We start from the raw sequence: 15,303 nt of genomic DNA, 5'->3' as shown, positions 1-15,303 counted from the left end.
ATCAATAGCAAAATTTTGCAGTTGAAAAGTTTGAAGTTTTTTTTGTTAAAAGCGAGAAAGGTATCCGTCGGTGTTTTGGAAAGGTATCCGGCGCTTTGTTGATGGTGTTTTTTGATGTAACAACTTGTAAGGTTTTTTAAAGTGTTTCCTTATCTTGATTTTTCAAATTGTTTTTAAACAACCACAAGGGAATGAGCTCCTATTGGGCCTGTTTGTCGTTGATCATGAAATCTTTTGTGCCATGTTGATATATCTAAAGAGTTTGTGTTCTGTTCTATAATATTTAATACGTGGTTAGTCATGTTCCAGCATATTTGATACATAATTTATAGATGCGTCTTCATTTTGTTTTCGGATTTTTTTGAAAATGTGTCTTCATTTTTCATGTTGGTGAATAGTTTCTTGGAGTCTTGACCAAGTTCAGTTTCAAATCTTTTTCGAGACACCCGGTTGTGTTTTTATACAGCATTTTTGCTCGACTGTTTTGCGTAATCTAAAATGCTCTCTTATTTTTCAGAATCATTTAAGGCCTATGAGTATAATGAGTCAAATTAAAAATAGTCTCAAAAGCCCCCCCCCCCCCACCCTTCTGCATTTTTTAAATCAAATTAAGTTGAAAACGGCTCGTAACGATTAGAACCATTCTGATGTTATGCTTGTTTAGGGCATACAAATGAGGAGAAGCTGTACCACTACCTGTTTGATCGGAAGAACTACTCTCGGTACACTCGCCCAGTTGACAGACCTAATCACAAGGTGCTCGTCAATCTCACTCTGGAAATGTTGCAGATTGTTCTACTTGATGAAAAGGTAAGTACGATGACCTGTTGACTAATAGCTATACTTCGTTCACTTTGACAATCAAAGATTTGAATCTGATCTTTGCAATTCTTGACCATCGATGTTTTTTTTCGTGTTCAGTCATTAGTTGGTTGAAATCATACTTGTCGAAACAATGGTGATATTTGCGAAACAAGTAATTTGCGAAACACACTGCTTTTCATGTGAAACTAATCTATCAATAAAAATGGAAACCGTACTGTAGCGCAATCTGAAATCTGATAGAGTGATACATATAGAAAAAAGAAACTGTAATACGCAACATTTTTAAACTGAAGGAACTATCTCGTTGTTGGTAATTGTTTTTGTGACATCTCTTAAAGTCTTGACTTGTTTCAACTCTTGACTGATAGCTTTGCGGTATAAAATATTGTATTACTTTAGGAGGAGTATATGAAGGCTAGTGTGTACTTCACCCACGCGTGGTACGACTCCTACCTCCAGTGGGTTCCGGAGGAATTTGATAACATCACTATCATTCGGGTGCCACCAGCTCAAGCCTGGAATCCTGACATTGTCCTGCTGAACAAGTATGTTAAACTATTTTTTATCGTTGATTCGTTTTGTCGCCCACAATATTGAATTAGATCTGATGGAAGACAACTAGGAATGAATGTTCCAGTTAAAATATCAAGAGGTATCAATGTTTGTTTTGCAATCGGAGCAAGATATGATGCATCGCCTGTTTCATCTTGATCTCTGCTCTCACTGATAGTATCAATAGATTCCAAGGGGAATGGTAACATGTTTTTAAGCAAAACACAACTGCGACTGAGTTCATGAGTTTTTAAATGTTCCATTTTGTCGTAGTCCTGAATGTTTTTTTAGTCATGAATTTTGGTTTTATGCTCCTCAAAAGCAACATTCACTTTTGGTGTGTGTCCTTCGCGCGGAGCTATATTGTTATCAGAGCATGGGTGGGAATCAGAGTAGTTCTGCGTCTCAAATCAATGCTCAAATAAATCATATTTTTGTTCCGTTTTTTCTCTGGATATATGTTAAAAGTTTTCGAGTAGTATCTGAAGGTTTTTAGTGAATTTGCGTTTGTGGTGATCTTGATAAGTCACTTTGAACATCAAATCAACCCTCAAACAATTTCGAACTATTAAACGGCCCTACAATTTATACTCCAGCTATGCTGGTTCATGATTTTTTCGTAGGGAATAGTATATCAGTTCTCAGACGGAAACGTATTGAGCGTTTTTGAGTAGTAACTGAACATTTCAATAAATTAGCAATATTAATTATTCGCTTTTAATCAAGCTGGGACTTACCTGATAACGCTATTCTTGCTCCTCAAAAGCAACATTCTCTGTTGAGCATGTCCTTCGCGTGGAGCTAAAAGGTCTTCAGAGTATGGGTGGGATTCAGAGTTCTGTTTCTCAAATCGTTACTCAAACAAACATTATACTTAAATCGAATAATCGACTAAAATTCTTTTGTTTGATTGTCACTGTGTAGTTTCAGTTGCTTTTTGCCAAATTTATTGTTTTTTGCTTTTGAAAATTTAATTTTGATACATTATAGATCCAGTTCATCGCAGCTGATAGATTTTAACGTTCATCAAAATGACTGAACTATTGAATTTATTGTCACCTTGTGTCTCATGCAAACCTCAAATCTCGTTTTTGTGGGAAAAGCAGTAGTCATAAGATTTGTGCATGGAAATCGTAGAATTTATGTAGCCTTTTGTTTATTATTTTCAGAAATAGAGTTCTACATTCTCTGTATTGCTCTCCGACTATTAACAGATCGGTTTTTAACCATTGTTTGTTTCAAAATCTCTCGAAAAAGTTGCAAAGTTAACGTAAATTTCTGACGTATCATTTTATCATCATTTTCTTCTATTTGAAAGATTTGCATCAATGATTTACGTTAGTTATCAATTAACTATTCAAACAAAACATGGAAAATTACCCAACTTTCTTGGCCCAAACATTGCAATTAAAACGTAACAAAGTTTTTTTCACGTAATTAGTGGATACTGTCGATCAAATAGGCAACCGCATAATATCGCTGTTTTCTGGAATTCTTACAGAGTGGGTTTGCTATTTTTAGCTGTTTTTTTTTTCTGTTGAACTATATTTCCTCGGAATTGAGCCGAAATTGATCGTTTTCTGAAAAAGTTTTTGATTAATTGTCGAAGTTATTGGCTCAATATGACTTTAACATTTTAGTTTCAACATTCTCTCTCTGATTTTCCTTAAGTTTGCGGATCGAAATGGACCGCTTTTCAGTCGCTTTAAAACCCAGTAAAAGTATCTACAAAAATTTTAAATTAGCAGAACGATCTGTTCTGCTTTTAATTTAACAAGGAGGCTCGGTAACGTGCGTACGCACATAATGTTCTGACTCCACTCATCCACATTCTTGACTTAATTGGCTAAGAAAAGACGGAGATAGAAAACTTTTAAAAACATACATATCGCTTAGTAAACCACTAATGAAAAACAGTAATGATGAAACCGATGAAACTTGTTGTTAAAAGGACTACTAGAAAAGACAACAATAAAAATCAAATAACAAACATTAATTACGGCCAAAACTCGATATCTATCTTTAAAAAAATCATAAAATCAAACTCGCGTCAGATAAAATCTTATCAAAACAAGTTAACCTATACTTCATCAGGAAAGGTGTAGAACTTGTCCTCAATCGACTGGGTAACAGGTCGAAAAAAGAGCAAAAAAGTGAGAAATTGAAAAATACGGTTCTAATTTTGAAAACAATTACATTCAAAGTGATTATTATGCTTATATTTTAACTGAAATCTCAAACGTTCATTTATATCTCCATAGGAAATAATTGAGACTTGTAATTATCCAGTGTACTTAATACGACTACAAAAAGAAGGACAAGTACCGGCCAAATTAAAAAGTTCAAAAAAATCTTAAAATGTACAATTTTTAAAAAGATCTCTTAATTATGAAATCTCGTAACAGTAGTAATAAAGCCGAGAAACAATTGGTTGAAAGTAAAACTTGTGTAAGAATTAATTTATAGCTGGAAACTGGTTGTAACCTTTCTTTACATAGACTAAGCTACAAATTGACCAAAAAATATTTAAAGAATGGTGAAGCTCAAAAATCTAAATGTTTTTAAAAACAAATATTTTCAAAATTCATAACACACGTAAGACTTCAACAGAAAAGAAATGGATTAAATTGCAACACCTGAGGAAGCCGATTGGGCCTAATATTAATGAGACTAAATCACGGGACTACCAAATGACAACAAATACAGGCAGAAGCTAAAACTTCACTAACAATTTTACACCAGTGTTCAAGGCATATTTTTAATTTGTTATCTGCAAGATTTGTTAACTATCCTTCGCTTCCAATCTGAACATCAAGAAATCTTCCTTATTAAAGGGCTACGGAAATGACAACAAAAAGGAACCCAAAATTTGAACAGTATAGAAATCTCGAAAATTTATGAAGTTAAACGATCAAAGCCATCAGTCATAACATAACTAACCGAAAAAAAAGGAAAATGTTTGAGTTAACAAAATTTTTTAACTTCTTCTTAGTGGGATTGAGTTACATGGTGACAAAAATGAGAGCAAATAGGAGACAGTTGATTTTTTAAAATGTTAATTTGAAAGTAATTAAAACAATTAGCATAAACAGAAATCTTTAAATTGGTTCAGTTATACGTCCTGTGGACGCAATTGAGGCATATCATTATCAGGTATATGCCGTACAACAACAAAAAGAAAGAAAAACGGACAAAAAGTTACTAAATTTTGAGAGAGAACTGTCTCAGCCCAAAAGCATAAACTTTTAATCAAAAACAATATGTTCAGATACGCCTTTCCTCAACGCAAACAACAAAAAGAAAAAGAAACCGAGGCAACAATAGAAAAGTGCACCTACAACAACAGAAAAGAGGAACAGAGGAAACAATAAAAAATTTATGCAAGACGAGAGGCCAGTCTCAGCCCAAAAGGCATAAACTAATCGACACAAAACAATTAATTTGCTCCGTTGCACCTGTTTTCAACGCTTTGCATTTTCATAACTATGCTTTCTTCATTTCGACCTGTAAGTGATGTGATAGTTTGACCGGGAAACAAAATGAACCTATAAAATGTGCAATTATGCTCAAAAACAAAAATCGGAAACTCGAGTATCAAAACCAAAAAAGCATTTGTTAAATCTGAAACCCTTACAGACATTCATAAGTTGAGAGAAGTAAGATAAAATAGTGGCGAAGTTCAGAAATTCACTGACATTTAAAGCATTCATATTCGAAGTCATTGGAGACATTAGATAACAACTGAATACATTGTCTAGGTTCACTTATGCCTCTAAAATGAAGCTTTTGTTTGGGAGACTAATTCATTGGACTACAAAAAGTATAAATGAAAGCAAAACATAAGAAGTCTATAAGGTTTTACAAAAACAATTCGTCAGAGCCATATAAACCATAAGCTTACTCGTGGTATATGTTTTTTGGGCCATAATATATGTTTTGGGGCCTCATTTTTGTAAATATTAGTTGTCAATAATTGAGCCCTGATTCGATATTCTTGTCAGTAATTTTATAAAACCTCTAAATGCGGAAATATTTTTAAAAAAGGCCGCGCCCCCTTAAAATTTAATTTTTTAACGTAAAAATTCGCTGTGAGATCAAGATCAGCCCTGATATTGCTGCGCGTCTATGAAAACAGTCAATGGTTGCCAAATAGATCAATTTCTAAGCATAATTTTTCAGTATATCAAAAATAATTAAGCTTTTGTATAATTTTTCGAAAAAACTTGCAAACTTCCAGAAGACTCTTAAAGCCAGGAGGATTACAACTAGTTCTTTTGGAGCTTATAAAGAATATGAATGAACTATTAAGCTGTCTGCTTCCAGCAAATTTAAAGAATGTGGCTAAAAAAGATATTTGGTCCCCTTTTGCCGAAAGTCTGATTTTTGAGAAATTTAGCTTAAATTCTAGCCAAAAAAGTGGGATCAAACAATTCAGGAACCCTCCTCTAACTGCCGGTAATGATTCTAACATATTTTAGCAAAGTCTGGTCAAGGCCGTGAATGATTTTAGCATATTTTAGTAAAGTTGGGTCAAAAATATGGAAAATGTGAATAGAAACAAAGGAACTTTGTCTCCTGTTTGCTAAACTTTAAACCTCGATAACTCCATGTAAAAAAGAAAATAAAAAAAATGATTTTTTTCCATATTCTCTGGACGGGCTTTCTAATGATACCACTCGCTACTCTCTCCGATGACTATATCGATCGGCCAAAATTGACTGAACAAAAAAAGAATTTTGAGTATATAGTTCCTCCCCCCCCCCCACTAAAGTGGGTCGGAACAATAATGAATATGGAGCTATTAGAGTATGGCTGGAATATGGTGAAATCCTATTCTCAAATTTCCTCAAAAATTATTATAGATCCTGTTTTCTCGAATCCTTCTCCTTACCCTGAAGCCACATTCTCAGTAATGGTACAATTATGTATCAAATCGTTGCTCAAAGTTTTCCCAAAATCGCGTAACAGGAGCTCTGTGCAATTGGCAATCTGTTAAATTAATTTTTTTTCAGAGAATTTGAATTTAGTTTGCAGGAGGAAACGGGTTAAACGTTTGTGATTGGAAACTGTACAGTATTAAACTCGTGTTTGATTGAAACGAAAAAAGCAGCGCAGCCATCTCTTCTTTACTTTTCTTTAGCCATATGTTAGCTCCTCAAAAGCAACATTCTCTATTTGGAGTATGTCCTTCGCGTGAAGCCAGATTGTTATCAGAATATGGGTGGGAGTCAGCGTAGGTCTGCCTCTCAAATCGATACTCAAACACTTTTGAAATGTAAAACGTGACCCTACACATTATGCTCCAGCTATGCTGGTTGATAATCGTCTCCTAGGGAATAAGATAGCAGTTCTCAGACGGAAACGTGTTGAACGTTTTTGAGTAGTAACTGAACATTTCAATAAATTAGTAATTTTAATCATTCGCTTTTAATCAAGCTGGAACTTACTTGATAACGCTATTCTTGCTCCTCAAAAGCAACATTCTCTGTTGAGCATGTCCTTCGCGTGGAGCTATAAAGTCCTTAGAGTATGGGTGGGAATTGGATTTCTGATTCTCAAATCAATGCTCGAACAGAATTTTGGCATATAATGTTCAACAATTGCTCAATAACATTGGTGGCTTTTTGACTGGTGTTTAGCAAAAATTGTCATTACAGCTCTAATGCTCGGTCTGTATCATCTATTTCAGTAGCAATTCTTTTTCTGGAAGGGAATATCGTATCCGCTCGTGCAAGTAAACCCAGGAGTTGTCAAATTTCAACCTGTCTGAACAAAAAGCTCGGCCTTATGCAAGATGAAATAGTTAATTGAATTATATGTTGTAATTTGGCATCGCGTTGTCTTGTCAACCATAAAAAAAAATGTAAAATTCGAATTGAGCATCTTTTCACATTTTTTCTTGAAAAAAAAAACTCTGGAATTTCGTGGCTTGGTAGGTAACAGTTACAGGCGGAATAAGTTTGGCAGTACTTGAAAGTTTAAACTGATCTGTAAGTTTAATTATCATAGAAAATACTATCCTCAACTAATTTCGAAACCAATGTTTTAGCGTGGATGGAAAATTTGAAGTGTCATACGAGTGTAACCTGTTGTTGTATTCAAATGGGATGATACAATGGATGCCTCCCTCTATCTACCACAGCTCCTGTCTCATGGATGTTCTGTATTTCCCATACGACACTCAGAAATGTCCCATGAAGTTTGTCAGTGTCACCTATGATGAGTCACAATTAGATGTTAGTAGATTGTGACATTTTCTCTTTTCATATGAAGTTAATAATTATAAAAAAACGGAAACGCTATTGTCTTCTTCCCCCTTATTGCAATACTGACATCATGTTAGGTCATTACGAGAAATCTGTCGATTGGCTCTACACTAAAAGTAATTGATGTCATTATTGTTTTTGCATTGATGCAGAGGTAACTGCACAAAATCAATCTGAACTGAACTCAACGATTGGGATTTAGGTGTCAGTTTATTTGATGATAATTAGTATCTATCCCTAAACCTACAAATTTTTCGAATTGATTCTGATGAAATTTTTTATCGGAACACTATTGTATAGGACTTTTCCGTCAAATTGTGTGGCATGGCTATTCCATAACATTGACTGATTTCACCTACGAAATCTGTAGATGGAATACTCTCGCTGATACGTTAATCGTTTTAATTAATTGCTCTCGAACGAAATTCGTAGCAATTATTAATAGCCGCTTCAGCGATTCCAGGCGGCTATTATTGCGCTCCTAATTTTTTTTTTACTTCGTCTAACACCTTTTTGTTTCGTCTTACCGCGACGTCAATTCTGCTTTTTGGTCATTGTTTCGTCTTGCCGTGACATCATTTCTGCTTTTAGGTCAATTGCGTGACTTACCTCACTCAAAAAAATGATTTCAACTCACTTATGGAACTTTAATTTTTATGAACATTTACTAGTTAAAGATCAATAATGTGCATCTAAGTGGCGCCAAACTTTTCTTGCTCTATTTCTTGAGTATTAGTCTTGAGTTTTTGATTTCGAATATCAATTTTGAGAAAGCTCTTATAGGGCTTATTCCTTATAGACCGTATGTGTCATAAAATTGACAGTACGTATCTAACCCAAAAAATCTAGTGATCTACTAAAGGACTTTTGTTCAATCTGCCTATCTTGTTTCTTTAGTTGTTTCATTTCATGGAAGGCCACAAGCGTCTATCGCGGCTAATTTCTGGCAATCTATGTTTGGACATGTTGGTCTTTTTATTAAGTTTTTCGCTTGACTGTTTTTTCGCTTTTTTTCTGAAACAATCGTTGACTTCTCAAGTGCCTTTTTAACGCTTTCGTTCTTCATTTTTTAGTGATCTCTATTGCTCTCACTCCGAAGTAAAGCTTGTTGCTAAAATAAAATCGATTGCAGCATAGCAACAAGAAGGGCCTGATAGCCGAGTGGGCAGTGCTTCTGGTGAGGGATGGGGAGCCCCATGGTTCGAGTCCCGGCGTGGTTAACTATTTTGCACCCATAAAGAAAAATTTATCTAGGCTACAGCCCCTGAATTAAATTGCCTCGCCTGTCGTTCGAGAGCAAATTTCCAACATTAGTCGGACTATGTTTGTAACTATGCTTGTAAACTTTTGCCGATTTAGTCATCTGAAACGCATTTGTAAAAAGCCTACTTCAACGATAGTTTCAAAGCAACGTTTCCAATACAAGTTTGTTATTAATTGCTCTCGCATCAAGTTTATCTTTGTTAATGCAAAATTTTTTTCATGGCGGTTTTGTTCTCGAACATTCTTTCGAATTTATCTTCTCTAGTAATTTTTTCACGCCTGACTTCTTGAATTTTGCGTGACCTTAGGTGCTCTTATTCAGAAAATAAGTCTGGCTAAATACAAGCGATTGTTAGATAAGCTATCACAGGGGCCTTATAGCTGATGAATTAATGTTTTAAACGGAGGTCAGGGGTTCGAATCCCTCCCTAGTCGCAGTAGGATTGTGTAGGCTGAATTATTCGGCTTTTGCTTTTTAAAATTTGTTCGTATGTTTGTTTTATTTGAGGGAGTTGTTTTAACGACTGAAGGAATTTTGTTAATCTTTTTTAAAAAAAATTCTCTTGTTTTTGTTAAATAAGACAAAAGTCAACGACGAACGTGAAAAGTAACTGATTTCTTTGAGATGAGGGGGTTCATGCCGATTTTTGAAAACATTAGGTGTGAATAAATTCTAACGTTTGCTGCCAGATTGATTTTTCAAACCTATTTCAATTTGTAATTTAACGCTTGGTAGCAGTGTTGACCTTTTTAGTGTTGTCAATTTTGAGCTGAGCTATTGTTGTCAATTTTGAGCTATTGTTTTTAATTTTGAGCTATTGTTGTTAATTTTGAGCTATTGTCAATTTGCGGTTTTGAATCTTTTAAATGAATTTTTTGCTCACTTTTTTACAGTCTTTAGGGGTTTTCGAATTCAGTTAACAATTGTAACAATTTAAATGGTTTCTTTTATTGGATTACAATTATTTTGAGACAATTTGAACCAATTTTTTTGTCTATTTTTGATGTTTTCTGGTTATTTCATCTCCTTTTTTGTTTTTCAAAATCGATCCCGTTCAATTTGACTTTGATTATACAGTGTTTCGATTTTGATGATCGGAATTTTTTTTCTAAATGGTTTATCCAATTCATTCATAGTCATTTTTGCTCTAGTTTTTTTTATTTTGTCCTGCTATGTTTCTCACCTTACTCAGTGTTTCAACTGAACGGAGCGACTTCAAATTTCTTCAGACATTGAATTGTGCAATGTAGTGATTACAGTCAATGACGAAAGGGCATTGTAAAAAGAAACGGGATAAACCGATAAAGCCCAGTCATTAGGTCGTAGTGCATTGCACTATGAGATAGTGCATAGTGCATTGCATAGTGCGTAGGTTATCAAAGTTCATTAGAGCGATTGCTAGCTGGCATTAGTTTTAAGCTTAGTTGCTTTCAGTTTGAAAGCTCAATTAAGTATAATTTCAGAATCTAAATGAAACGTTACACCGTATTAGAACACTTTTGAAACTTTGATACTTTTGAAAAAATATTGTCAATTTCTATCTCCTTTTTAATAGCCGCCCTCATCTTCTCAGCTGGCTATTATAGCGCTCCTAATTTTTTTACTTCGTTGAACAAAAAAATGTTTCGCTTTACCTCATTTTGCCGCTTTTTCAACATTTTAGTTGAAATCTTTTTGACTTCTCTAGGCTGCTTTCTCTTTTCTCTCATTCTGCTAAAGCGATTTTGAGCATCAGTTGCTCAGCAAAGCAATTCAAAATGAACATAGTCAGTATAAAAAATTGAAGTCAGAAATAGAAACGGGATAAACCCATAAAGCCCAATTTTAGATGCCAGCTATTTGAACGTCGTTCCTATAAGTCTTAGTTACCATCTCTTATGCTTATTGGTAGAGATAGTAGCCCCTGTAGCCTCTCTCTAAGAAACAGAAGTATGTTCAACTACGAAATGCCATCAAAATAAATCGGACTTAAAAAATGTTTTTGTACAAAAATCTTTTTTTTTTCGATATCTTCTATTCTTTCTATCCCAATCATGCTTATTAGAATCAACGGCGGCTATTTTCCGGCAATCTGCAGGGTATGTTTTCTTTCTCTGTTTCAATCTCGTTGTGAGTCAACGGCTTCTGTTTTCCGGCAATTTGCCGGCTTTGTGTAATTGTGGAAAGCCGCGCTCAGCAATGCAATCTAAAGTGAACTGAATCAGTATCGAAAAACGAAAAAATTGAAACGGGATAACCCGTAGAGCCAAATTTTAGATGACTTTACTTGTACTTTTTTCTTATAAGACTTGGTTAATATCTCTAATGCGTTTTGGCTTTGATACTGGTCCCTTTTTCTGCACGTTTAATTTGCAGCTATTTCGGCAATCTGTCCGCTATTTTACAAGCGAATATTATGTTATTGTTGAATTTTTGCGCATATAATAAAAACCCTGTCTCAAGACAAAGCTTTAAAAATCTGTTGAGTGCCATAAATATGTTTGTGAATTTCTTTCAATTTGTCTCGAGTTTTTCCAAACAGTACATACATGCCAATACCATATTCGAATGAAGTTCTGGCTGCAGTAATGCGCTATGAATGTATTGTAGTTATGTCACTCATTTTTGAGCTGAGAGAAAAGCACTCATTTATGACCGAGTACTGTTCATTTCACGCGGGTGGTAAATTGCACTGCTAATTACTTTCAGCTTCTTATGTTGAGGAAGTGTTGCGTCACATTTGATTGTTCCGCTTTTTTCCCAGTAATGGGAAACTGTTAAAGGATTGAGTTCTTTTGATGTGGCATCAAATGATTCTTGTGTAGGATATGGATATAGCTCAATGAATTCAAGGATTACCTTTGTATAAATATATAATTCATCTACCAATCGACACAAAGACTACTGAAAACCCAATTAAGGTAGCCTTCTGGCTCAAGTGAAACATATAATTTAGCCAATATTGGCAGCGGAAGTGGAAAAAGATGAGGAAACTCTTGAAGGAAAAGAAGAATTGTGTTGACTAGTCAGATATTAAGAGAGTTGTGGAATGATTGAATAAGGGAAGAAAAGGGAAGTTAGCGAGCAATTAAATCAGTGAGGATTAATTATTAATTCTTGACCTAGCTGCAGATGCAATGCAAACCAGACGATAGAGATCACATTCTAGCCTCAATCGCTACGAATGTCTTGCTGAATATTCGAAGAACTAATTGAAAGTAGGAATGGAGTTTATAATCCATAAGAAATTGTTTAAGAAATTAACTAAGTTTTGTCAACTTTCGCCACATTATGGACAATTTTAATTAAATTTTTGTATACTTAGCTTTCAAATTTTGCTCCATTTTGCTGAAGTATATTGATTCTTCACTCTAATACCATTGATGTTTGTCAAATGTGATGTAAAATTACTGAAGTTTTCGGTACAATTGTTACCCCTAAGAGTTTTTCCGTAATTTAGCATTTTCGTTATTTGTTAACATTGAAATAGTCGCGTAATCCTTTTTAACTCCTTTTTAAACTGTTAATTTGTCAAAAGAACTCTAAGGACTGCTACCACAATTCTACTAAACTAATACGAAAGATACTTAGGTTTTCAATGTGGAGCGGGATTATCTGCCAGAGTTTTGTCGTTTTTTTTTCTGATTTATTTCGAGTTTCATTCATTTTGCGTAGTTTGAAAAATATTTTAAATAAAAATTTTTTTAGTTTTTGATCTTGTTGAGCTGGTTTTCGCGCAATGGCGCTTAAATAACTAAGCTGACGTTAATCAGTTGAGCTTAAGCCAACTTCGCAAGTTCTCTCAACTTCATGTTTTGCAAAAACATGTTTTAAACTGATTTTTTTTTTGCGCAACTGCTCTAACTAAAAAATCAGTCGTAGAAAATTTTGCCATAAAATAAGAAATATAATAAATAGCCGCGTAGTTTTCTTTTAATTCGTCGTCTCCATCGATGATTCTTACGACCTGACTTCAAGGAATTGACTTTTTCAATGACTTCAGTGACTTGTACTGCTTCGCAGTTAAAATGTGTGTGCGTGACGTCATTTATGATTTTAGGTCAATTGCGTGACTTACCTCACTGAAAAGAATGACTTCTGATCTCACTTATGGAACTTTAAGTTTTATGAGGATTTACTAGTTAAAGATCAATAGTGTGCATCTAAGTAGTGCCAAATTTATATGCCCTAATTCGTGAGTATTAGGCTTGAGTTTTTGTTTTCGAATATCAGTTTTGAAAACGCGCTTTTAGGGTTTTTAATAGCCGCCCTCATCTTCTCAGCCGGCTATTATAGCGCTCCTATTTTTTTTTTTTTTTTACTTCGTCGAATAAAAAAATTTTTCGCTTTACCTCATTTTGCCGCCTTTTCAACATTTTGCGTGAAATCTTTTTGACTTCTCTAGGCTAGTTTCTCTCTTCTCTCATTCTGCTAAAAGTGAATTTGAACATCAGTTGCTAAGCAAAGCAATTCAAAATGAACAGAGTTGGTATAAAAAATTGAAGTCAGAAATGGAAACGGGATAAACCCATAAAGCCCAATTTTAGATGCCCGCTATTTGAACGTCGTCCCTATAAGTCTTAGTTACCACCTCTAATGCTTATTGGTGTTGATAGTAGCCCCTGTAGCCTCTCTCTAAGAAACAGAAGTATGTTCAACTACGAAAAGCCATCAAAATAAATCGGACTTAAAAAAATGTTTTTGTACGAAAATCTTTTTTTTTCAATATCTGTTATTTCAATCCCAGTCATGCTTATTGGAATCAACGGCGGCTATTTTCCGGCAATCTGCCGGGTATGTTTTCCTTATAGACCGTATGTGTAATAAAATTCCTAGTCCGAATCTAACCCAAAAAATCGAGTGGTCTATTAATAACTGGTGGTCGATCTGTTTATATTGTTTCTTCAGTTGTTCCAATTCATGGAAGGCCACAAGCGTCTATCTCGGCTATGCGATTAGATTGGCAATACAATGAATTTTAATATTCTTTTTTCCACCAACAGATATAATAAGAAATATTGTTTAATTGTTCTTGAACGAAGTTGAAGTGTTGATTTTTTATGCAGTTTTTTGCTTGACATTTTGCGCTTTTCTTCTAGAAGACTCTATGACTTCTCAAGTTACTTTTTACGCTTTCGTTCTTCATTTTTGAGTGATCTCTATTGCTCGCACTCTTGTTGATAATATAAAGTTGGTTGCAGTTTAGCAATAGTAAGGGCCAAATAGCACAATCGGTAGTGCACATGGTTATAAAGCGGGAGTTCAATGGTTCGATTCCAGGTGGTGGTCAAATGTTTTTGCACCCGCCTGTCGTTTGAGAGCAATTCTTCCGACATTAGTCGGTTAATGTTTATGATCAGCAGTTTTTATCAGATATTTAGATCAGTTAATTTTTGTTCTTTTTCATCAGGAGAGATGTGATACTTAATTTCAATAAAAGCAACATAGTTTTTGCCACATAGCGCTCATTTGCTGTTAAATTATTGTAAATTGTTTGCCATCGTTGAAAACAATAAACGATGGCAAATTGACTACTTAATGTTTTTGACCTTATTTGGCAAGGATATGAGAAAGTTAATTTATATGTAAAACAATATAACTTTGGAGGTTTTTAACAAAAGCTGATTTTTCACTGTTGTCAAGGTTTTCTATTTAGGGCATTTGTTAACTACCGAAAGATTTTAAGATTATCACTTAATGGTTTTAAACTTTAATAGTTAAACTAGAAGAAACGTAACATCAATTTTAAATAGAAGCAATAGCAACACAGTAATGAAAGATTTTGCCGAAAAATTATTTTTCTGTCCATGAGTTTCGATTAATTACAGCTGGATAACACTGAAGACATTTTCAAAACAACCAAGCAACTGTTTTGAATGTGTTCGAGATTTAGAGGTAAAAACACTCGTAATTTTTTTGTGTTTTAAAATATGTCAGTTAGCACATGTTACTTCTCATGGTTTGATGCCTGCAATTATTTGCTTGAAGAGCAAAATTAGTTGGTTTCCTTTTTGCAGAAATTAATTTACCAAAAATGTGCTGGTTTTTGTCAATTCCTCAGGAGTGCGAGACTCGAAAAATACTATCATTTCATACACTAAGTTTTTTTTCGATTTTTTTGAAAAAAAACTTTGATTTGTAGATATATTGTTCTTCATATTAACAAAACCTGGTGCTTTTTAGAGCAGAATTGAGACATGTGCAAAATTTATCCATGCGTTTTTCAATGCATGAATTTTAAATGGGAGTGACACGATGACTGAACCTTTTGTTTTTGTGCGTGTCCTTTGTGTAGAGCTATATTTTAATCAGAGTACTGATAGGAACCAGTAAATATTTTTGTTAAACGTGGTCCTACAATTATGCGCCAGCTATGTTGGTTCATAATCTTGTCGTAGGGAAGATTATATCAGTTCT

General features: G+C 34.3%; 2 protein-coding genes across 3 annotated transcripts in view; both read left to right on the top strand.

Annotated features, from left to right (window-relative positions):
• LOC142349765 (tubulin-specific chaperone E-like) overlaps nt 1-15,303 on the top strand; it is a 396,822-nt gene that overhangs the window by 343,345 nt on the left and 38,174 nt on the right. The gene's annotated exons all lie outside the window — the stretch shown is intronic.
• Nucleotides 1-15,303, top strand: part of LOC142349894 (neuronal acetylcholine receptor subunit beta-4-like) — a 42,633-nt gene that overhangs the window by 6,738 nt on the left and 20,592 nt on the right. For both annotated transcript variants that reach the window (XM_075401739.1, XM_075401738.1), the window contains exons 2-4: nt 665-810; nt 1,225-1,370; nt 7,427-7,613. In XM_075401739.1, coding sequence (XP_075257854.1) covers nt 781-810; nt 1,225-1,370; nt 7,427-7,613 — 363 coding nt within the window. In that variant the 5' untranslated portion in view covers nt 665-780. The remainder of the gene's footprint in view (nt 1-664; nt 811-1,224; nt 1,371-7,426; nt 7,614-15,303) is intronic.

This window comes from Convolutriloba macropyga, chromosome 11, assembly GCF_964194025.1.
Source record: "Convolutriloba macropyga chromosome 11, txConMacr16.3, whole genome shotgun sequence".
In the NCBI taxonomy this organism is placed as follows: Eukaryota; Metazoa; Xenacoelomorpha; order Acoela; family Convolutidae; genus Convolutriloba; species Convolutriloba macropyga.
The sequence above is the reverse complement of the archived record's forward strand: the minus strand, read 5'-3'. Positions and strand labels throughout refer to the sequence as shown.